Source organism: Athene noctua, chromosome 12 (genome assembly GCF_965140245.1).
Source record: "Athene noctua chromosome 12, bAthNoc1.hap1.1, whole genome shotgun sequence".
Lineage (NCBI taxonomy): Eukaryota > Metazoa > Chordata > Aves > Strigiformes > Strigidae > Athene > Athene noctua.
The window spans coordinates 14,927,268-14,953,136 of record NC_134048.1 but is presented as its reverse complement, the minus strand read 5'-3'; the positions used below and the strand labels follow the sequence as shown (position 1 = coordinate 14,953,136).

The window sequence follows — 25,869 nt, the reverse complement described above, 5'->3', positions numbered from 1 at the left end:
GACAAGGAAACAAACACTTAAATTAGGTGACTTGTCAAGGTCACATAGACATGGAAGTCTGAAGTCAGAGCTTAACTATAAAATTCAGATCTTATTCCCAGACTTGCAGCTGAACCGCAAGCTATTTCTGGGGTGGAAAAAAAGCACTGAAAGCTGAAGTCTTTCAACAGCTCAGAATTTCCAGGACACTGCAGAGTCACAAGTGCCAGCTGATTCTGGTCTTGTTCTATAATTTGCATTAACTAAACTGGCCTCAATATGAGACCTCTTCATCCGTCTTAAATAGCATCCCAACTGGTAGTGCATGCAAGCAATTCACTGGAAGTTTTCAGCTCTACGCAGAATTATTAACAAAAACCACTCAGGAACAGTTTGCACATGTGACTACTGTATGCCTTGTTATGATCAGTCTGCTAAATAGAAACATCAGTTGGAATTGGATAGCTTTGGCAATACAAGGAATAGCTCCACTAATATTCTATCTGTGTGTTACACTTTACTATTCTCAATATGAAAACTAATGGGAATCAAAAATTCTTTTGAAAAGATAATGCAAGTGTCACTCCCCACATTATACAAAGGCGGCTGCTGAGAACCCCTTGCACAGTGCTTCCTTCCAAACCAAGTCAGTCTTTTATCTAGGGAATGGCTAAGCTCACTCAAAAGTGTTAGCAACTACATTTGCTTTGCAAAATAGCTAGGGAATACTGCTCGACTATTTGAATCCAAGACATCGTTTAATTAAATATATTTTTTTGTGCCAGTTGATGCAAGATTTAATTAAAGTCTTTATTAACTCACTCCAGAAGCATCAAATAGGGAAAGCTTAGTATGAATATGATGAACAATCCAAGCAATAGTTATCCAACATGTTTCAATGAAGCCTCTAATGTCTCAAACCTCACAAAGCAATAGAAGTCACAATTCACATCACATAGAAACACAAACAAAAGAGGTATTAAAATCTAACACAGGCCTATCCCTTAATGTATCAACCAAAATCCATACCAACTGCCTTTCTTTTAAAAAATTTAAAGACCCAGAAAAGCATAAAGATCTCTAGCTGTAAATGTTCTGGACCAAAGTCCGCTATCTGATGGGTATTTGTTACTAGCTTTATTTCAACACAAGTCCTTAAATAATGTTTAGATTGCTTTTTCTAATAAGGAAGCCTTCAACTCCATAAGAAACATCCACAAACTCTACCTATAAAAATGCAGGACTCCCCTGAGAATGATAAAAAACCCTCTTTCCTTCCTACCCAGGCAAGAAGAGACCATAACTCCTCTCTTGCACCCTCATCCATTCAGGAAATCATTAACTGCAACTCTGACAGCCATAACAGCAACATGTCAAGTCACCACAAAACCTTCATTAACACTCCCCTGAACTGTAACATACCGAGTAAGAGATATTCTGGCAAATGCTTCGCAACAACAATTTTGATGCAGAAGTAACAAACCTATCACTTAAATCAATCAAAAGCACATTTTTAAATGTTTCACATCAGCAGGCACCAAAATAAGTCAGGCTCAAGTCCATGTTTTCAAAACTTCCCATGTCAAGCCATTAATGTGGTGGCACTCTCTTTGGTTCCAATTAAACATCTTGTCAGTCTGAGAGTTTACATGGGCTTTCAACAGATTTCGTTGGAGCCAAACAAGTGAAGATTGTTGACTTTATCTTGTCCAACTCAGAGTTCTTCAACCTCCTGCTCTGCATTTTAGATCCAAACCACCTGTCTTTAATTGTAAAATGTATTACACAAAGATTAATTTAAGAATAAATTCCACTATTACTTTACTTTTACCACCTTCCTTATCACAACTTGCTCTCATCCTAGATGCCAGGAAACTAAAAGTAACATCCTGTCTGCTTTGTAGAATGCTCCACTGTTGAAAGCATGTTAGTTGAGCAACTACTACATCAGAGACCACATTTAGTCTTGTGGTAAGTGCTTTCTCTCCTCAGATTAGTGGACATTACACTCCACAGAAAAGCAGCTGGAAATTCCTTTTAAGTCAATGAAAATACTCTGTCAGAACTACTGGACTGCATATTTAATTCCGTACACTTTTTCAAGACAAAGAACAGCAAGACATATTTAGGTGTCTAGCACAGAAAAAAATGCCTCCACAAAAGCAGACCTACCCCATTTATATATTAAAAAAATACCACTTATTTTTCTAATTCCCAAAGCAAGCTAACAGAAATAATCCATTTATTCTTACCTGGAAATTTGGTGCCCAGCATAAAGCAGCAGTGCAGTCAAAAAGTATAGGTAAAGCTGAACCAGGTGTTGCCTTGGCAAAGTTAGGAGCACAACACTTAAGATGTAACCTGTAACAAAAAGCAGAAGTTGAATTTCAAAAAAATGCTATCTAAACCCAATTTTCTTAAAATATGAATTAACATTCAAGTTATTCAGAGCTCTGTAACTGTCTTTGTTTTCATTTGGTTTTAAAATTCATGTACATACATTTTCCTCTCATCAAAGCACAAAAAACCTGCCACTTTTTCTTTTTTCTCCCCATGAACAGAAATAGCTCTACCAGCTTCTGTAAGATTACATCTAGATGTCAAGGAGTGGACTTGATCCACAGTATTTTAACAAGACTTAATTAACATAACCTAAGCAACAAAGGGAAAAGAGGCCTACGTCTCCCTTGTCTTCCAAGTGAAAGCAAGTTTCAGTATAGCAGGAAAAAAAGCCTAGCCATCCAACAAACTCAAGTCAATTAACGTAAAAAATCCTTTTCTTCAAGCAAGAAGCACACAGAACACTTTTCTGCACTAATTAGAATTACACATTTTAATTCTTCCATTGTATCTTCATGGTTTAAAGACACTTTGCATGCCTGTAATTTGAGATGGGGACACCCAGGCTGTTCTCCATACCAGTAATATTAAAGCACATTCAAGCTATCAGTGTCGCATTAATCAAGGACAAGACTTGGCACAGCCTAGGATTTGTAGGTATTTACACCAGCAGTTCCTTCACCTCTTGTTGGCATTTAGCAAGACTGTGGAAAAAGACCCAATGCAGATACAGTTTTACTCTCAAGACCATAGCCTGGCTGCTCAGCAGCCTCTCCAACAAGCAGAACACCGAACTTTTTTTTCATACCTGCTCTCATTAGGATACTTAAATAAAGTAGTACTTTGAAGTCCATTTCACAACTGGGTGGTAGAAGCCCATCCTCTTCTCCTTCCCCGACACACTCTGCAGGTCAAAACCCCAACACATGGTGCCTTTACTAATCTTTATTTCCAAGCTCTCCATCACAATGCAGTGCACTCATGCTTTTTCTGAAGGTCAGCTTAAGTGCCTGGCACTGAAATCCATTTAGGAAAAAAACCCAACACCTTCCCTGCAGCTAAGAACAAAACACTACAGAAGAATTTATCCTGACACTTACAGCTATACCAGTCACATTACATTTAAAGTTTCATCCATCTATTCAACAACACTGGGCATGCCTTTTTAACTGAGTTAATTTATACTTCGAGTTTTTTAAAAAAAGAAAATAATGTAACTCTAAATTAAGCACTCATAACTAGTGAGACAAACGGCTACTATAAAACAGCTTGGGAACACAGTATATTCCAATATTGGAAAAGATACAATTTCAGAGTCAGTCAGTATTTTATGTATAAGTACTTCACAAGTACTTAATATCTGCCACCTTCAATAAGCCATCTCTAAAATTCTACCAATAGTTATGTCTTCAGGAAGTTAACTTGCAACATGCTCCTAGAAAAGGTGCACAGTATGCCAAGCAAAACTCAATTCAGATAGGACAGATAACAGGACTGATGATAGACAGACAAAGTCTATTTACTCACCTTTTTTAAAAAATACAAATATATATGTAATTTATGCATTTAAGATAATTTCCAAGTACTTTCATAAAGCAAGTTGCACATGAGGATGTGCCTTTTCAAAAACCGAAATAACTGATAGTTACTGACACCATGACTAGTTCCTGTACAGCACCCATGTGATCATTTACAAGAATGATCAGGGGCTGGAGCACCTCTCCTGTGAGGACAGGCTGAGAAATGTGGGGTTGTTCAGCCTGGAGAAGAGAAGGCTCTGGGGAGACCTTATTGCTGCCATTCAGTACTTAAAGGGGACTACAGGAAAGATGGGGACAAACTTTTTAATATGGCCAGTAGCAACAAGACAAGAGGTAATGGTTTTAAACTAAGAGGGTAGATTCAGACTAGATATAAGGAAGAAATTTTTTATTATGAGGGTGGTGAAACACTGGAATATATTAACCAGAGAGGTGACAGATGCTGCATTCCTGGAAACATTCAAGGAAAGGTTGGACGGGGCTCTGAGCAACCTGATCTGGTTGAAGATGTCCCTGTTCATCGCAGGGGGGTTGGACTAGGTGATCTTTAAGGGTCCCTTCCAACCCAAAGCATTCTATGATTCTACAACTTTTATTTTTAAACTTTTTAAACACACCTGAAACTCAGAACTACAACAGTTTCCTTCTAGCAACTGTTTAAAACAGAAGAATGTGCTTTGAGTTAATACAACACAGCAGACGTTCTACATCATCTATTTCCTTAGCAAACACCTGTATTTATGGAATTCACCTTCTCTGTTCACCACCTTCCTTCTGCCAAATACACAAATGACAAGAGCAGGAACTCCTCAGCAGAGTCTCCATGAAGACATTTAACTAGTTTGCACCACACCCCAGCATCATGAGCCAGCTCCAGCAGCTCTCACACCATCTGCAGACATTCTTAGCACCTCATCTCTGCTGTATTCGCCACCTTCCCTTGATTGCTTAGTCAGGGACAATTCTCTTTGCAGAACAACCCACGTGGCACAGCCATGTATCATTCCAGCACTTGAGTCGAATCTCTCTAAACCCTTCCTTCTCACTGTAGCCTGTGACTCACCTTCAGGTGGAGAACTAAGTGGAGTTTATTATGCAGTCTTTTATTCCTCCATTACTCTATAAATAGTCTCAGAACACCTGTTTACTCTATCTGCATTTAAGCTCTGCCATCTTTTTTACCTTATTCTATCACATGAAAGTCTGCTCCTTGGCCACATGATGAGGTACTGGAGTGGTGCTAGGATAATTTCTGTAAAAGGAAGACATTTTAGAGTGCAGTAACTCCACTCTGACACAGCCATGTTACATAGGAGTATTTTAGAAGTGACTGAAGTTCATTCTTCTCTACATGATCACAACCTTAACTAAAATATAGCAGGACACATTGAAGGAGTGAAAAAACTGTCCAAATAGTAATCTTCTCACATTTTGATTTGTATCACATTTGTGCCTTTTCAACAGAGGGCTTCCAAACAGCACAGATGCTCACAACACTGCACAGGGAAGCAGCACGAGGCAGCCAAGGTTACTGCAGAAGCCTGAGAAATAAACTCCACCGCTCATGAGTTTGGGGTGGAATTTAAATGTTCGCTTTGAAGCAGCCGTTTGCTCTAATTGTTAAATTTTGAAGAGGGGAAGAGCAAGAGACGTTTAAAGTAGTTCCCTTTCACTCTTATTTACAATTCCCTCTTGTGACTTGATAAGAGAAAGATTTCAACACACTTCATACTGCAATATTTGCATTTTTACTGCAGAGGCCCTATTCCTAAAGTGGTACCAACCACATTTTTATTGACAATGCCTCAGCCAAAAAAAAGCAAATAATTCATTACCAAACTGTCTCATTGCAGAAGAAAAGGAAGACATGCTCAGATTCTGACTTACAAGTAGCAATATTCTATTCCCTTTGTTCATGTCTGGCCAAATGATGTAATTAGCGTATGGTATAAACAAGATTCTACTTCAGAAAAAAGGACCAGGAAATTAGATTTCTCACAGCAGCTTTCTCATCTAAATCATTATATTCTGTTTTCATTTGCACCTCCTCTTGTCAGAAGAAAACATGATGTTGAGAACATATACCCGTTTGGAAAGATTCTCTACACAAGGGATTTACAGTTTGAGAAATATTCACCTTACTGGGTAACCTTTAGACTTGTGTTAAGAGTAACTAACACCAACTTTCATCCAAAGCTTTCTGACCGAGCTCTACACCTGCAATGAGCACTCTCCTCCCTTGATCTAGGCCCTGCATGCTATTTTCACCCTTGGGACTTGATGCATTCTCCTTTTTAACTCACCAAGTACATTCCTGTTTGAGTGTAAGCAGCAGGGTCAGTGAAGTCCAATTCCTGCTCTGGTAAAGAAACCATTCTAAAGACATGTTAAAAAAAAAAAAAGATAATGACAAAAGAGAATAAACTTTCCTGAACACAGTAGTACTGCCCTGGTGCCAGGCCACCAAGAAACAGAATTGCACCTTCAGGCTTCCAGCTGTAAGGAACACTATAGAAGACCCATTTCGCCAACCTTACAAATACACACACCCACCACTCAGTATCTATTCAGGAGCCCAAGAAAGCAGAGCATTTCTACTGCCTCTGTTGCAAGACAGTACAGATTTAGGCCTCATTGGAGAAAATAAACTGTGAAAACACTAATAAGCAGAAAAGCTAAGTTAAACATTGCTAGACAAGAACAGTATTAACTAGCTCATGACCTCATGTACAACTTGTTGATTCAGCTAAATGAAAACCTCTCACTGTGCAATGCTCATTGTTACAGTAAGCAGCAGCTCACTGATTGCCTTTCAGCAATCTCTGTCTGTGTACCACCAAGGTGCTTCCCAGCTTCTCTCACCAGATATTACCTCTTTGCCGACTCAGGTGTCTAAGTTTTACTGACATGATGCATTCAATGGAGGCTTCTGGAGTATGATCAAAGTTGCAAGCCATCCTCTTTATGAAACATTTTAGTGCTCATTTACATGATTACAGATCCCTTGTGTCCACTTCACATTATTACTTTAGGTTTCCTGCAGGTTTAGTCTAAAAATAAGACCATTGCACATGCAAGAGTTTGTAAGATTTCTTAATAAAACCACACCATCTCTTGGAGTGCCAGAAACTAACAGCACAATTGCTTGGATTCTACCAAGAAATTAATTGGGGGGCCCTAACTTCCCTCTCACCCATATCCTATGAGGGTAAAAGGGTTCACCTTGCAAAGCTGTGAAGCAACAAGTCGTAAGCCACAGAATATCAGAACTCCTGTCTCTCACAGCTCAATGCAGGATCACTGCAGTACTGAGTTTGTGATTTCATTTCAGCCTAACCCTTGACTGTCCTCATTTCATTTTTTTCAGACAACTATCTGGCCACAACATGAAAGTGCCAATACCACAGGACAGACTTCTGAAAGACTTTATTTGATATGGTGGAAGCATTATAGTGACAATTGGCACCTTTATTTTCAGTGAGTCTAATTCTCGGGATAACAGATCACCAGACTGGTTACACAACAGTTTACACTAATAAAACTGTCTATGTCTAAATCATCTCAAGTGGATGATTTTTCAAAGATGTATTTTAGAGCTCACTGCAGTTAAAGACATGATGCAAAAGTTCCCAGGAAGATTCTGTGACCTCTTCACTGAAGGCTAGCTCAAGCCCAGAAGGAACCCTAACAGCCACTTATTTTTAAGTCAGATAAAAGGAGAGACAAAAAGCCCTTGTACATCTTTAATTCTCATTAAGCATCCTTTAAAGGATAACTCAGCCAAATGGGGTCTTCTGAATTGACTGGGACAGTCCTGAGGGTGAGACTAGTTCTTCATCTGCTCTGTTACAAAAGGCAATGACATAGAGAACCTCTGCCACCACACAGACTGACCCCTCCTGCATCAGAGGTGGCTCCAACACACAACTCATGCAAAATTCACTCCACTGAAATCAAATCAGAAGCCAAGCCATTCAGAGAGCACTTAATGCCAAAATCCCTGTCGGTCTCAAGCAGCCACTGAGGCACCAATACTACCACCACAAAGGGTATCTGTCATCCAGCCTGTCTCACCACCACTTTATAAGTGCAGGGGGCTTTGAGGTGTACTGCATTTTTGGGGAGTGATGTTTTTGCATGGCAACGCCAAGGCATGCCTCTTCCTCACCCTCCCACTCAGCCAGAGCTGCCCAAACAAATGTTATTCACTCCAAGAAGTACTGTATTTTGAACTAAACTGGCAAATATTTTGCCCTTCAGAAAATGTTGAAAAATTAGTTCTCAACTGAGAAAACACACATCTAAACATACTTGCACACAAGGAAATTAGTATTTACCCACTCATGGCACGGTGTAACTATAAACAGAGATCAGAAATCCTGTTAACATCTGCACATCTCAGTGAAAATAATGCCAACAAAACAATTTACTCATTACTGGGGCACTGCCATCAGCTTCAACAGCTGTTTCTTGAATTTCAAATGCCTAACAGATTGGGCACTCTAAGTATAAATAACCCAAGAACTGAGTTCCTTACAGAGATTTGCAGTATTGTCTGAACAAATAAAATGGACTTTAGTTCTGCCATACAATTCAGAGGCTGCTTCTATACTACATCATACCTAATAATCAGAATTCTGGGACTAATTATAACCATAGAGAACCTGAAGAGTACTGGAAAAGAACATAGAAGTGGAACTGTAAAAATATAAACAGTCACAATGTATTCTAAATTATGAACACAAATTGCCATGTTGTCATAAGAATGGTACTCAGATTAAACCTCAAAATTGTGCCTCCTTTTCAAGCAAGCCGCTATTGGTTTTTTGGTTGTTGGGGTCTGGGCTTTTTTTGGGGGGGGGTGTTTGAGGGTTTTTTTTTTTTAATAAAAAGTGGTTGCTAAAGAGATACCAGTTTTATACAGAAAAGTTGCCTGAAAGTATCTATATGCTGAGAAAGCTGCTTAGTAAAAGCCTACGACACTAAGGAAGCAGTATAGGAATGAGCAGTCTCTAGAGCTGGAAGGAGAAACAAGGATATGCTGTATTTTGAGCACAGCACACTCGCTACCCTCTTCTGTGTCTACCAACTGCAGCACAGACTTCATTTTATCCAACAGTCTATGAAGACATAGCAAGTTGGGTTTTTTAAGAAATAAAGACCAAGTCCATGTCGTAAAACTGCATTTGGTTAAAAACAGCTACACTTTAAAATAGTAACACTCAGAAAATAGTCCTACTACCCATTTATCTAAATGCTGCTGACAGGAGGGAGACAGAAGGCACAGGACAGCAAACCCAGAGATGCTGAATCTGAGGAGCACCTCATCTTTGTATGCATTAACTGCCACATTTAGACATACATCCTCTTCTCACAATTTTGGAAAATTTGTTCCTGGAATGAACCAGCTGCTTCTTTCTTCTCACACTGAGGCTTCACATGACACTTCTTACTGTGTATCACAGTACTGTATCCTTCCTCTTAAGAGAAAAGGCACCACAAAAAAGCAATCCAAATAAAAGATTTTCTAATAAATGCACAATAACATAAAGAGAAGTGGGCAGACCAAAGTAGAGAGGAATCAGAGAACACACCATAGCAGTAAGTTCATAAGGTTTCTCCTCAATCAAACCCTGTTTAAAAGCAACTTTCATATCAAGTAGTTCACACATAGCAGGTGAGGTGACTGAGGAATTTAAGGTATAAACCACACTGTTTAAGAAACTGTGATTACAAACAGGGTTGAGAAAGATGACACACCTTCCACCTATTTCAATTATTTAAATAGTTTCCTTACTGTTTCCCCCAAGAATTTCTTTTTTTTGTAATGACAAAAAATATAGTTTAAGATAGAAGACTGCTCTTATTTTTATTCTTAGGTAAGAAAACACCATGTATTTAGTGCTATTCTGTGACTCTAGCATGACAATGACTTGAATGCCAAGTTTGACTATGATTACAGGTTGAAATGATTAAAGTTCATGACTTTCCTCTTCCCATCTAGCTCAAGAGTATTTACCAGTTAGCACAAATAGCATTGCTTTGCCCTTCACAGCAGAAAATTACGTGGTTTCAACTGTTTCTACCTCATCAAAAGAATGAAAAGTGACTCCTCCTCGGAACTACTCTACAATGCAGAAGAAAACACTGAAATCTTGAAGTAGCAGAGTATGTTAGTCTACCCTGCACAGAAGTTTGAGATAAAAGCCACTGTAGTTAGTACAGACCTTTCCTGAAGGAGAGGCTAATTTTAATTTACACAAAATGATTTTAATGAAATCTTAATGAAACCACATTATACCTATAACAGTTGTGGGCAAAAAAGTTGGTTTGCTTTCTAAGCTTCTTTCCCTCCAGATCCTTCCACCTGGCAACAGACACCATACCAACTGACAGAATTGTATCTGGTGAACACTACACACAAATTTATCACATACTAATCTTCAGCCAGACTATCTCAATGGGTTACCAAAAAAATTAAACGGGATGACTTGGAGCATTTGGGTGAGTCCTGGGACAGTCGTGCTTATTGACAAGATATTCCTACACACTTCAGGAAGACCTACAGAATGCACTTTCATTCACAGGACACAATTGCAAGTAAGGCTTGTAATTCAGGATTTTTCAATACTCTTAAAAGAAAAAAAAATTATTTTTTATTGTATTTAAGCAAATGGCATAAAAGAGCCAGAATACAGAACAAACCTTCCATGTGACTCCCCTCTAGAGGGCAAAAGAATTTGTACTATTTTTAATATAATTTCTGGTTGAATATCACTCAAATAGTTGCAGTTAATGGCTCGATGTCCAAGTGGAGAGCAGTGACGAGTGGCATTCCTCAGTGGTCAGTACTGGGCCCATGCTGTTTAACATCTTTGCTGGCAACATGGACAGTATGTGGTGCAGTCAACATGCTGGAGTAAAGGGACATCATCCAGAAGGACTTGGACAGGCTGGAGAGGTGGGTCTGTGCAAATCTCAAAGTTCAACAAGGCCAAGTGGAAGGTCCTGCATAAGGGTCGGGACAATCCCAAGCACAAATACAGGCTGGGTGATGAGTGGATGGAGAGCAGCCCTGAGGAGAAGGACTTGTGGGTATTAGTGGATAGAAAACTGACTATGAGCCAGCAATGTGCACTCGCAGCCCAGAAAGCCAACTGTGTGCTGGGCTGCATCAAGAGAAGTGTGGACAGCAGGGCGAGGGAGGGGATTCTCCCCCTCTACTCTGCTCTTCTGAGACCCTCCTCTGCAGTGCTGTGTCCAGCTCTGGGGGCACCAACATCAGAAGGACACAGGCCTGTTCAAGCAGGTCCAGAGGAGGCCACAAAGATGCTCAGGGGCTGGAGCACTCCCCCTGTAAGGACAGGCTGAGAGAGTTGGGAGTGTTCAGCCTGGAGAAGAGGGTCTGGAGAGACCTTAGAGCGGCCTTCCAGTACTTAAAGGGGCTACAAGAAAAGATGAGGAGGGACTCTTTATCAAGGGGTGTAGGGATAGGGCGAGGGATAATAGTTTTAAACTGAAAGAGGGTTGATTTATATTAGATATAAGGAAGAAATTCTTCACTGTGAGGGTGGTGAGGCACTGGCACAGGTTGCCCAGAGAAGCTGTGGCTGCCCCCTCCCTGGAAGGGTTCAAGGCCAGTTTGGATGGGGCTGTGAGCAACCTGGACTAGTAGAAGGTGTCCCTGCACATAGCAGGGGGGTTGGAGCTACATGATCTTTATAGACCATTCCAACCTAAACCATTCTAGTATTCTATGATCACTAGCCATGCACCTGGATTTGGTTTGCAAACCCATTTTATCCAATTATTGCCTGTTTTTACAGATATACAGTAGATATGGCAAACAAACAAAAAAACAGATACACAGGTCAACTCCTTTTCATCCCAAGCATCTCTAATAATTTTAAGTTTTCACAAATTATTACCTGGCAAATGTCCTGTAAGATGTACCAAAAGTACTTCCAGAAAGACTGGGTGTGATCAATCAAGTTTCAAGCTTGAAGTGATCCTGTGACCATCAAGTATGAATTTTCACACACACATAGAACAAAGATTTTTTAGAGACATTCCTGAATTGTTGCTTAACTATGTTTGATATTTGTCTTTTTAAGCACACTCCATAACCTGGGAATGTTTTCAGAAGTGAAAAACAGCTTTAATGGTGATTCCAAGATAATTCATGAGCAGAAAAACAGTATTATGAAATAAAACACCATACAAACTTTGTACACAAGAGCTAAAGTGCACACTGAAGGCCACTGCAGGCCAGTCACAGGCCTTCTACACCTGCCGAAACAGTAACCACGGTGCCATCTGACAGATAAAAGTTCATAAACAAAATTACTTTGCAAATTTTCCTGTATGAAATTAATCTGTTTACATTCAGCAATTCTAACCAGAAATTCATCTCTGCTGTTTGATTGCTTTATGTATATTTAGCTAAATTTCATACAGTTGAACTTGCAGTTGACTGGTTATCAGAATTATTTTCCTTCACTAAAGCAGATAAGGGCTGTTTCATGAAAAGATATGAAAGGGAAAAAATCAAAGCACAAATTGAATCCAAGCGTCTTTTATTACATTCCCAGTACTGATAACTGGAACGTGAATCACATTGTAACATGTATCACTTGATCAAAACCAACTGGTATTTCACACTAAGTCAAAGACATGGAAGAAAATAAGTGCATTTAAGCAGAAAAGATATTCCTGGTAAGCCCAGTTCTGAGCAAATTTCCAACTTCAAATCCTTAGTTCCAGGAAGAGGTTCACAATATCTAGATTGGTAGAGTTTATTGATTTTGATGGCTCTCTAACCATATCGTTCCTTGAGCATCTGTCCAAGATAGATGCACCCAATTTCCTAAGCCACTAGAAGCGCTTCTACGATACGGTATCTCATACTGCCTATATAAGAAATTCAGCAATTGTTTCATGTTGCAAAGCAGCCACAGCATTTGTTGATACTGTGTCTCCTAACTGCAAATGTGAACAGAGGATTTTTTTCCTAAATAAAACAGATTAGCATGTTGAAACATATCCACAGTACAGTGTTATTTAAATTACACACTGGCAGTTAATTTCCTCCAACATATCTTCAAAGACACTTAATTTCCCAAACTGGTGGAAAGGTGCTTTGTTTTCCTTACAAATCCACTTTATATATTTTGATACATCATTTTAATTAAGGTTATATTGTAAAGTGATGCCATTAAATCTATATAAAATCTCGTGTAGACATGCAAATTGATTTAGCCCAGCCTCACACTGACACAGCTTAAAAAAAAAAAAAACAACAAACAACGAACTGAAACAAATCAACTTTATTTGAAAAGTAATAGCAAAGTTTTGTCACTGAAAACCATCTAAAAATCTTACAAAACAAGCAACTTGTTTGATGATCTAGAAGCTCTTCTTGATCAGCAACTACCAGCTGGAGCAGTAAAAGCACACCAATATTGTAAAAACCCTCCTGAGTGATTGTGCTTCAACACAACAGCACCACTTGTATGAGGAGCATAAAGTCAGAATCCACTGGTTTAATACTAAAATAGCACCCAGGTGAGAAATACTTTGGTGACAATACCTACTCTCTGTAGCACTTCTTATTGGTTTATCTCAACGTACTTAGGCAAGGACAAGGTTATCAAAAGACTATAAAGAGGGGCTATCACAGCTGGAAATTACCCACTGACATCTTGATAGCTGCACAACTGTTAGTCATGCATTAGAAACTGATCTGATAAACTAATTCCTAAAAGGTACTTGTGTGCATACCAGTGCATAGAAAGCCAGCTGTAGTTATGTGCCACTGTGGTCCTGTGTTACATTGACCAGCAACAAACAAGTACTCTCTCCCACAAACATATGAAAAAGGCACAGAATTGTTAACATCAGCTTTTTGCACTACAAGTACACTGCCATCCCAGCATGAGCATAGGGGAGCCATAACAAAGAAAGCCACATGTGTTTTTAATGGCAGTAAATAACTTCCAGACAACAGACATTTAATGGATTAAAAAAGTCACATGCCTACACTTACAGAGTCAGAATTAAAACCTGGACAAGCTACTTCAAAAAACCCCCGTGTTTTAACTACTTAACTAAAGGGTGTTTCCTTTAGCCAACCACAGCGCACCTTTATCCTCCAAAGCCATCTACAAGGAAGAAACATTGCAGAGTAGGAGAATTATATGCTAGCCATTCCCCTCCAAGCTAGGCAGTACTCAGGTAGATCAACCTCAACAGCCTGGATCCAAACCCTCATTAACTCCATGTGCAGTCACTAGATGAATCACATACCCACCTGAAGAGCAGGTCCCAGAACATCAATCCTTTCATCTCCTAAAAACAGATGTCTGGCATTTCAGAGCTAGACTTGCAGGCCAAGATTCAAACCTCAGCTCCTTGAGCTGTGTTAGTAATTTTGTCCATTTATCTGCAACACAAGGACTTTTTACTTAATCTAATCTACTCACAGCATATATACAGTTTATAAGGTTATAAACCAAAGAGCCATGTCCGTGCAGCAGTGAGAGGTAACCTTCTGGGGCTGTGGTCACAGTCCAGACTAGGAAACCTTTTCCCTAGTCTCTTGTTTAATGACAATGATGGGCTACAGTACTTCTTGTCTGCACAGCATTTCACAGCAGCTTTCTCTTGAGTCAGACACAGGCCAGTCACTGTGCTATTCTTTCAGGGTATCAATTGTGTTTTCAGACACCAGGTTTACTCTATATATCAAGACTAAATAACAAAGTTCAGTAGAAGACCCTAGACAGGATCTATTTACGGCCAACATAAACAATCCCTTAAGCTGAAGCATAATAAATATATTATTGTGCTATTTGTTGTAATTGATATATTATCATACTATTACCAATTTCTTAGAATTCTTGTAGCAAGCAAAATGGTATTTATTACAGTAGCGTTTTCTCTTAAATACATGTCCACTTACCCACATAATGCATATTAAGGGCCAAGTACTTGTACTGGAAGAGAGGGTTGTTGTGCAGGCTACTTCTTTGGATCTGCTGGAAGAATGAGCTGACATCCCATCTGTACAAGACATCTAACAGCATGATGCTTGGGACCCTCAGGGCCACATTTAATACTGCCTCCAACTTCTCCTTTGCAGCCATTCTCTTCCCTTTCTGTGAATTGGCAGCAGACTGTAAATAGCACAAGACAGAGAAAGGTAATCAGATCAATCTCACTGTACAAACAGCTATTATGCTTTGTGATCATATGAATGGGGCTTCCTGTGTGGCCACAAATGACTGAATCAATCAACTGAGTTAAATTCAAATCGAGACAGGACAGCTATTTTTGCTATATAAAGGTCAATTTGCTAGCAATTTTTCCATGGTGATACAATAAAATGGGGAAAGAGCAGAGGGGGCAGGTTAATGACATAGAAATGGTCAAAAGGTGTGCACCAAGTAAACCTTCATTCTTATTTGCATTAAGTTAGGATCCAAGATCCCAGCCAAATGACCCCAATGTACTAGGTACTACATAAACATTAACGTGATAAGCTTTAGAAAGCAAACACCAACACAATTCAGATACTATCTCCACTTTGCTTAACACTATTTCTATGCCTCTCAAATGAAATAGCCACCAATTAAAACAGTTCTTAAAACATTTTAGATTCACTTCCTCAATGAAGACTGAAATAAATAATTTTCCAACATCTAAGATTTTAAAAAATCATTTATAGCATTCATTAACATCTATGTATTTATGGAATGAGAGCTGTGCGTTTTGAAGATCAGGACCAATAATCCAACTATTCTACTCATTTTAATGTCATTCACCACAAGGAGTCATACAAAAGACCATATCCTCATTCCAGGGTACTAGAAAGTAATTTAATTTTGGAGCTTGTGATCAGAGAAGATGGATGATGTAAGACAATGAAGGGCACTTTTTTTTTTTTTTTAACAGGAAAAAAATGCTGGTCCACAACAGCATCTCAAAAGAGATTTTAAAGAGCAAAAGGATCAGGTTCCACATTGTGTCAGACCACTGCCTTCAGCTGAGACTGACAGTTGCTCCTAAATGAAATGTGCTGTTTTTACCACATGCCACCTGCCCACCCAGGAACAGCATTCAGCCCAGGCTGTATTTGTGAGCCACCAATTATATATACTGTATTAGAAAAGTGCAGTTGAAGTATTCAATGACAAGGTAAGGATGATCCAGCAAGTTTTTAATCCACAAGCAGCCATTCAAACAAGTAAAACCAATCACCTGCAGCACAATCAGTTTCCAGATGAGGTCAGATTTAAGAAAAGGCTCGCAATCCCAATTACTAGGGGGACAATTGGAAAGAATTGCATTCTGACCACAGAGACAGAAAAATCCGCACTTGGAACTGCCCTTCTAAAGTAAAAGTTTTACAGGACTTCATTCATATTGTCCTTGTGTAAGTTTTAAAAGCATTTGCAGTTGTGAAAGTTTTATACTATCAAGCCAACATTCAAGTACAGCATGAAATGAAACCATGCTCATACAGACAACAAGAAAAAAAAAAATTCTTCCTTCTTTTATGGGAACACACACACAATCCTCATGTGAAGTTCTATTTGTCTTGCCATGGCCAAGATGCTACCATAGCCTGTTCATGTGCATACCTAAAGCTACACTAACATCTGTATGACAAAACTAATTCATCTTAAGAAGTCAGGACAGATCAAAACTAAGATTTGGCTCAGTAAGCCACAGGGTACAGGGCTGCTGCTTGTCGTCATCTAGCCCACAGTCTTAACTGTTCGAGTTATGTAAATGCAGGCACTTTTTACAGAGCTCTTACAACAGCTCTACAAACCCCAAAGACAGCACATCCTTCCCCTCGCACAGGAAGCGCCTCCCCGCTACATCAGGCATCCCACACAATACCAGCATTTCACAATGCTTCCCAAAATGAATTAAAAGGTCAGCCAGAAGACTACAAATATTTAGAATGAACAACCAAAGCTATTGCCCAAGCAGCTACTACAAAATACTAGCATTCAACACTTAGTGTGAATAAAAGATGGTGGTTAAACGTATATGGTATCACACAAAAGTTGGAAGCTACACAGATTGCAAAGAGTCTCACCAGGCTGCATACTGAAATACAAGCCTATGCTTAGCATGCAGCTTAAATAATTAATATCAAAACATTTTAAAAAAATACATCTTTGGTTTTCCCAGGTTCACAAAATTAAAAAAACTCTGAAAGTAAGATGCCTCCTGGTTTTTTTTTTGCTAGGTTACTTTTCCAAGCAGATCAGAGCTCAGGAGTGGGTGGGAACTGACTTACAGGTTTTCACTCCATCATAAAAATAGCCATGTAAAGTGACAACAAGCACCTGATTTCAAATTACATTATCATAACTGTCAAACCTTTTCCAGTCATCAACAACCACCAAACATGTAGGACAAGTAGGAAATTTTCACTTGAACTTTCACTTTATTTACTCAAAATGCAGAAGTCCATGGACTTCTAATACTGAAAGTTAACTGAGGTTCAGAATATCCAAATTAAGCTGAAAAATTCTGCCTCCTAAATTTGTACACGCATACTTGAGAACGTAAAAGAACTGAAAAGTGCAGCATTTGTATTATCTAGGAAAATAATTCTCATTTCATACCCTGTTAAAACAGAAGCAAAACAAACTTTGAAAACCACATTATGTTGTAATAGATAGGCTATGAGAAGCAACCACTGCAACTCTGCAACATATTCCGCCACTGACTGACAAAGCATCCAATACTAATAAGAAACTCTTTAAAATTAACTCCACTAGAAATGCGGATGTGTTAAATAAAGCCTCAGTTGTAATTGCTGCCAAGTTCTAACAGAACGTAATACAGGCAAGCAACAAAGTCCATTGCTCTAAGCTCGTTATATTGTAGAGAGCTCTCACAATACATTATTTTGATTGGTGTAAAAACAAACAAAAAGCAGAAAAGCACCACAACATTAAACCTCTAAAACCTTTAGATAAATTATGATGACAAGAGTTGCTGGATGCTCAGATGTTAGGAAAAAATAGGTCACTGTTGTACACAGCCAAAAAATGGACTTAAGAACAGGACTAGGAAGCCACTAGTTTGTGTATCAACACTTTTTTCCCATGATTTCAAATATCTCCCTGTTCCAAATCAGGAGGAAAAGAACAGGAAAAACTTCAGACTTCACATCCTAAATGAGTGCAAGCACAGTCATGCTATTTGACCAAAATCACCTTTTAAAAATTTTCCCATCGTAACTGATTGAGGTTCATGGAAACACCTTTGTTTTCTAACAACACAGTAATTTTCAAAAATTCTTCCCTTATCTGACATAGCCATTTTATCAAAAGCATATTCCTGGTTAGTTTCAAAGAAAACATTAGAATTAGCAAAACACAATTAAAAAACCCCTACCCTATCGCAAGTCTGTCCCAGCTCATTAGATCAGCAATGAACTCTGAAAAAAACCCCAAAGATAACACACATTTTCCCTTTAATAGAATCCTCTTTCTGAGGTTTTGTCATCACATAAAATTTTACCATTTAAGCTGAAGCTGTGAATTATGTCACTTAAATCAGTGTAACTTGTTTATGCATGAACATAAATATAAATCTATCACATCACAGGCAGAAAATACTCACTGGTAAAGCAGTACAAGAGGTCACACAAAATCTGCATCCATTTATCCAAGCATATGTAAAATTACATTAACAGTAGTTTCTACATTTAGAAAAGCATTCATTATATAGTTACTTAACAGTTACAGAAATACACTGAAATATCTGCAAATTTAAGAGTTATTCTAATACTACTGCCACCAAAAATCACCGCAGAAAGAGACAGTGATTCCAAGTCAGGATGAGAACTTCAAAACCAGACTTGATCCTGCAACATTCAGCCCAACGTGTGAACAAGATGCTCATTCTCCTACAGGATTACAACCTAAAATAAAGCACTTGGTAAGATTGACTAGAAACTAAGAGACAATTTTAACCTCTGTTCGTCACATCTATGAAATTCTAGTTATGTTGGATACGTCCGTTAACAAGCAGACTCTGACCTGTAGTCTAGTTTCCACTTCAAATTATTTTTCACTGATATATTCTGAAACTAAAAACATCACCAGGAAAAGCTTTTATTTTCCTATAGGGTAAACTTTACTAGATAGATCTTGAAGAGGGAGAAAAAAAAAAAAAAAAAAACCCAAAACAAAATATACAACTCCTATCTGTAACTATAGAAAAGCTGAGTGTCACAGTCCAAAAACTAAGATCAGACCCATCAGCTGGGTTGTATTCACACACTTCCCAGAACCCTTGCTTCTATGTGCCTGTCTTGTTCTTGGGAGCAGAAAGAAAGTATCATAATTTGAAGTACAGAAGAATCCCATTCTTCAGAGACTGAGATCTTAAATCATCAGTTTAGGAGGGAGAAAACAGAAGAAAAGTGAAGGAACATGACAAAAAGGTTTAACAGATACACGCTTATGAAAATAATTTCCCTGTGTGAGTCTGTAGGAAAAAAAACCCCTACAACTCCAGAGAGTGAGTCACTGATCCATCAAAACAGCTCTTTCTCATGCAGTCAGCAGCAATGAAAGCAAAAGATGTCTTGCTCCTATACAATTTAAAGTGGCTAACAAGGACAGCACTCAAAAATTTCTCCTGAGGAGGACAGATACAGTGAGTGTACCAAGTGTACTAACCAAGCAGTGAAACACTGCAGACATGTACAGTAACACTGTCATTAGGATCCGGTCAGCATTTCCAATTATACTCAGTTTTTGTAGTTCACTAGAGCAGTTCAGTAATTTCAAGTAATAAACAGAGTATTTAGCCTTCAATTTAAAAGTCTGGAGAGAGTCAGTCGGCAAACAGACTACTTGATCTTGCTATGTGTAAGTTAACAAGAATAAACAAAATTTTTTTCTCCTTTTTTTCCCATCTGGTCTAACAATATGGATTGCTGAGAACTACTGAGGTAGTGTGACTGGAGAACTGTTATTTCTATCTAAAAAACAAATTAATTCCTAAATTCCTATTCACCCAAGACTCATTCAGTTGTGAACTGAGGTTAATCATTCCAAATAAATACATAACATACTTCGCAAAAAACAACTTTTACTGCAAAACAAATTAGGTCAACTTCTGATCTGTTCACAGGGACTTAAGTGAACATGTATTTGCACTAAAGGCATATTAAAAATGGAGAAAACCAACTAGAGACAGTTAACTGTACAGAAGGAAAAAAAAAATGTACATTTCCAACTTTCTAGCGAATTCTGTATGAGGAAGAAGAAAATCAATTCAGGAAAATGAGGATACATATCACAGAGCTGTGAAGTTTAAGTTTTCTTTAAAGATTTATTTCTGGTGTACATTGATACCCTATGAGCAATTCCAGTACACAATTATATACCAAGTGTATTATTTATAGGCACCCTGTACAACATCCTGTGTCTTTTATTTTTCATAATGAGCAGGTAAGACCATGGCACTCAACTCAGGGACTAATGTATGTTAACAAAAGTTAACAAATCCACCAGGTATGCAGCAAAATCTTTCTGTGGATTCTACAGGATCGGCGCTCTGCTGGCATACGATCAGTTCAAATCCAGTCACACTTAGAGAGGCTGCTTGTTTTTTAGATCACAGATTTGCTGAGTTCGGTCAGGCACCTGAACAACAGGAATCTAGTTGATAAAGATATTAATAGTTATATTTTTATTTTAAAGTAAAACCTTCACAGGAAAAAAGTCTAGATTGAATCAACAAACTGAACTGCTCTGAGGTCCTTCCTGACTCTACAGTTTCTTGCCAGCCCAAGGTTTGGTTTATTAACGAGTTATTCAGCATTTTTTTTTTTTTCCATCACAGCCACGTTTGCAAGCCTACACCTACAGGCCTGCCTAACCACATTTGTATCAGCACATTCTGAGAAAATCTGGGCAGCAATCCCAAAGTGCCTCTGCAGAGGATAGAATACCCAGAGGACCTGCACACAGAGCATTAATGACAGCCCAAGATGATCCAGTCTGTGACAACCCACCTCAGAGAGCTCGACCACAGGAAGACCAGTCACACAAGTAAAGCTGGCATACCCCATCAACCTCACAAAAACCCTGCAACCCAAAAGTCTTACCAGCATGAAGTTACATGCCAGGATGAAATATCCTCCACAGCTGCTCCTTTAGTTTTTAGCCATTTCAGATATAGAGACAGCCTATGTTTAGAACCTGCAACGCCAATAAGTAGTTACCTGACTGGCAAGAAGTTAAAATATAAAATAAGACTTTCAAGATTTGTCTAGGTCAATTCTGATAAACTTTCTATTGCTGCTGCTGCCTTAGCTATTTGACTCATGTAAATGATGAACATCAGCTTCCAGGCCTGTGACACAGGCAGCTTAGCTTCCTGCAGTACCAGACTCATACAACAGAAAGATCCAACAAATGGTGAAAATACTTAGAAAAGTCCCTTTTAAAACATGTTCAAACTCAAGACATGCAACCAAAAAATCTTTCCAGTAAAACTCCACGAGGTGAAGTACCCACTTCTGAATACTCCTTTCAAGTACGCAACTAATTACAAAGCAGCAGGGCTTCTCTAAAATGAAAGGAAATGCTATAAAAGTAAAGGCAGGGAAACTGGCACAAATGTCTGAATCGTACTGAAGGCACTAGACATGAACATGCTTTTAAAAAGCAAAATGATGGCAGACTGTCCACTCTATAACCACATCAAACATTGCCAGGTGTATTTGGAGCTAAAAACAGATTCAGAAAGAGAGTAAATCACCACACAAACATGAAGTGTACCAGAGGACTGCAAGAGAATCTATTCACATGTCTGTGTGAAGAGGAGGAAACCAACTCAAGTTTAGCAAACAGCTTAGAGAATGTTTTTGAGAGTGCAACATGAAACACTAAGCAGGCTTATACAGTTTTCCATGACACACCCATTCATTCACATCTTATTGGCATGATGTGTCTTTCTGCATCTGCACCATGGACTCCAGCTGCTGAACCCGAGTGAGATACTAATCTTTCCATCATCTCCAAAGGAAGAAATTCCCCAATATTTCTTCCAACGTGTGTCGCTCAGTTTCTATCTCCATTAGAATTTGGTCGCTCTAACATCAGTATCTCCTTGTAAGACTGATATAAACAAGGTGAATGAATCCTGTGTTTTGGACAAGCAGCAGATTTATGTTGCTCTAAGATTTCTGATGATTCTCCTATATAACGGTGGTCACAAAGACACTATATCCTGATGCTAATGAGTTTAGGAATTAATTAAATCCTTTCATGACACTATGGCTCAAAAAAACAGCAGCTGATTAACACAGTTATTAAAACTAACTAGAAACAAAAAGATAGTTTCTCAAGCACAGGCAGCTCCTTATTTAAGGTAACTGGCAAAAATAAGCCAAGGTTACAGATAAACCAAAGTTACAGGGTGCAACAGCTTAACGGCGCTCACCTTAAAAATTTTTTTCCGGTATTTAAATCTATCTTCATTAACCTACAACCAAAAATGATCAAAGATGGTAATTAAAAATTATTTCCTTCTTCCCCTCCCAAGTTTGATCTCTAGGGGTGCATTACACACCCAAGAAACCCTAACACAAACAAAACTAAAAGCATCCAAGCCCCAAATCCACAAAGCAAGTTAACAGAAAACTCTTGTACTAAAAATTTCTCAAGAAACGAATACAGCAACACCCACAGACTTAAAAAGTAAGCATTTTTCAGTGAGATCACAAATGGGTAGTATCTGTGAGTCAAACATGTTACAGAAATCTTCTACACTGGTAAACAAAAGGTATTTTTTGCCTATACTGTCTATTCTCCCTTGCTTACTGATACTTACGTGCATTAAACAAAAACCCCCACCTTTCTTTCACTTTATTCTCCCAATCACATTATTTATGCACCAGGTCCCCTGCACACACCCCCAATAAGGCAGCCCAGCCAAAAGATAAGAATCCCTCTAAGAGCGACCATCTGTCACAAGTGTACTTAGTACACAGAACTACTCTCGATCACAGAAAAAAAATGGAAAATTCTCATCACAAACCTTATTTTAAAAGACTACAGAAGGTCTCCGAAAATCGACTAACATGACATAAGTAGGAAAGATAGAAAAAGCCCTGTTCTTCACGGAGAGACTGCTTCTTACATAAGCATTACCACATGCTTCAGGGCCCGTCTCCAGGGGGGATCGGCCGGGCCTCCCCTCTTCCCACCTGAATCCAGGCACAAGGCACAGCTCCGTGTCACCCGTAAAGGCGTGCGGCGTCCGGCCACCGGAAAAATGGGGGTTATTTACAGCCGGCTGCGGAAACCAGAAGGTAAAGCCAGACCCCACAGAGGGAGGGGAGCACCGTAACCTCCACAGCGGAGCCAGCACCTCGGTCACGACCGCAGCACCGAGCAGCTCGTCCTCCGGGCCCGAGTCAAGCTCCAACCGCCGGGCTGCGCACAGGTACGCGTACATACAGGCGTGCGAACTCTACGACCCCCCCCTCCACGCAGACTCCCCAACCGGCGACTTATTTCCGTCCAGCCGCCCGCCGGGCGAAACTCTCGCGTTCATCCCCGGCGCTGCAGATAGCCCCTCGCACCCTCCCCCGGGCCCCGCGCAGCTCCGCCGCCTCTGAACTCCAGTAACCCCCTGCAAAGCCCGCGGCGAGCCAGCGCCGGCGGAGGGCGGGGGGGAGAGGAGGGGGAGGAGGAGGGAGGGGAGGAGGGGGGCGCTGCGCACCGGGGAGGTCGGGGAAGCCCCGGCGCACAAACACGCACGCACGGCCCCGCACACGCGGGGGAGCAGCGGGGCGCGTGGGAGGGCGACCCTGGCCCGGGCGCGCGCCCCCCCGCACGCGCGCGGGCCGGGGTAGGCGGAGCGCGGGGGGGGCTCGGCCCCTGCGACGGCCCGAGGGGGGCGGGAGGGGCACGCGCGTGCCCGAGGCGGCGGGTGGGGAATCACCTGGGCCGGCGGGGGGGGTCGCCGCCGCCGCCGCCGCCTCCTCCTCCTCCTCCTCCTCCTCCTCCTCCTCTTGCTCCCGCTCCCCGATGGCGCGGCGGGGCTCCGCGCCTCACAGCGACGGCGGCGGCTCCTCGGTGCCCGGCGGCGGCAGAGCGGCTCCTCGAGGCACCATGGCCGCGCCGCCCCACCTCAGGGCGCCGACACTCCACGGCCCCACAGACGGGCGGCCATGGCCCCGCTGCCTGCGCGCGCGCGCCGCCCCGCTCGGCGCATGCGCCCGCCCCGCCCCGCCCGCAGCACCGCCCCGCGCGCCCGGCCGGGGGCCGCTGGCGCCAGAGCGCGGGGTAGCGCGCGCCCGCGGGGCGCCCCCCCCCCCCCACACCCCCGGGCGGGCGGAACGCGCCTTGGGGCGGCAGGGCGCGGGTTGGGGCGTAGGAATGCGGCTGGGGAGGCTGCGCGCCGCGGGGCGAGAGCGAGCGAGAGCTCTGCCAGCCCGCCGGGGCTCCGCGCTTAACGCCGGGGGAGCGCAGCGCCGGCCGCCCTCTCGTCACGCTTCTGCCCGTCCCCGTCCCCCGGCTGTAAATTCCGGTGGGAGACCAGGGTTTTCGTTTTGATTTGGTTTTGGGTCCTCCCGGGACGTGAAGGACTCGTCAGGGCAGCTGCAAGACTGAAAGATGAGTCACAAGAGCCGCTCAGCAAAATGTGAGGTAGTGTCTGGGCAGATGTTTGAAAGGCAGCTCAGCTCTTTTAATAATACTCTTTACTGGCCTTGTGGAACACAAAACGCTGTATTAATTTCAAATACTAAAGTTGACTCTCTTTTTTCCAGTGAGGTACTGCAAAATCCATAGTCACCTCTGTTATGAGATCAAACAGAAAAACAGACTTTTTGTTCTCCTGCATTGTCATGTCTAAGCTTTTTCAGTTCCCTCAGCCCTTGCATGAAAAGTCTCACTAGTATTTACTCGTTCTGTAAAGGTTGCGTGGCCCAGGCCTAGCATGCACTCTTAAGTGCTAAGGAAAAAATGTGATCCAAGAGGAGTAATGTTTTTTTGCCATAACGTTTGAAAACTTACAAAGCCACGTTGTCTGAGACATGAAAAAACGCTGCAGCAGGGAATGAGGGAATACACTGAACTGGAAAATCCTGTAGTTCACAAGGGTTGGGCTAGCCAATTTGATAATTGCTTTTTTCCTTCCCTCTCTAATGGACTGGAGCATTCACAGGTATTAACAATGTGTCCTCGCAACACAATGTCTTCAACTCGAAGTAGAAAGATTAGAATAAGGGGTTTGAGTGTCTGTCCACATTCTGCTTTGCAAAATTACCCTTGTCTGTGCATGCAAAGGTTTTCAAAACCCGAAGCAAAAGGTTGTTTGAACGTTGCCTGTGTTAACTTTTATCAAACCTGTGTAGGGCTCTGCCCTGCTGCACTCTCAGGTGTTAACACTGGACCTGTCCTCCCTGTCCTCGCCCAAACGCCGTCAGCCGCACACGCAGCAGAAAGGAGAACAAACAGCACAACCACAACCAGTGGGGCTCTCCCAGAGGGAAGCCTTTGCTCAGGCACCACAGAGGGGCTCAGCGGTACAATTTTTCACAATCCAGATTTTAAAGCTATTTAAAAAATAACAGGCTTTTTTTTATTATTGTAAAGCTTTTAGTTTAGACCTATCAGTTTGTGCAAGGATTCCTAAAGTCAGTCATGCTTCTCTTTAGAAAGAACAAATATGCACGTCCAACCAAAGTGAGGACATGAATATACATGTGGTTATTACTCAGAAGCACTTTGTGCTCTGGTCAGGCCTACAAGGTTTATTCTGCACAGGGCTTTGCTGAGCCACTGAGTTTTCTCTCCTGAACAGTTAGTTTCCTCCTTTATCACCTAACAGGTCCCTGCATGACAAGTTTTTGCAGCTCCTGTTTTATACATCTTTTTATTAATCACACCACTATCACCTAATCCTTTTGTTGAATCTGGGGTAAACACATTGCTCCAAACCCTGGACTGCT

General features: G+C 40.9%; 1 protein-coding gene across 3 annotated transcripts in view; it reads right to left on the bottom strand.

Annotated features, from left to right (window-relative positions):
- RNF145 (ring finger protein 145) overlaps window positions 1-24,111 on the bottom strand; it is a 47,115-nt gene extending 23,004 nt beyond the window's left edge. Inside the window, exons 1-3 of one of the 3 annotated variants that reach the window (XM_074916118.1) lie at window positions 23,856-24,111; window positions 14,821-15,034; window positions 2,232-2,340 (exon numbers count right to left, since the gene is read on the bottom strand). In XM_074916118.1, the coding sequence (XP_074772219.1) occupies window positions 2,232-2,340; window positions 14,821-15,004 (293 nt within the window). In that variant the 5' untranslated portion in view covers window positions 15,005-15,034; window positions 23,856-24,111. Of the gene's footprint in view, window positions 1-2,231; window positions 2,341-14,820; window positions 15,035-21,009; window positions 21,029-22,349; window positions 22,392-23,855 lie in introns of those variants that run through there. The other 2 variants (XM_074916119.1, XM_074916116.1) reach the window with 2 other exon arrangements.
- Window positions 24,112-25,869: the final 1,758 nt, after the last annotated feature.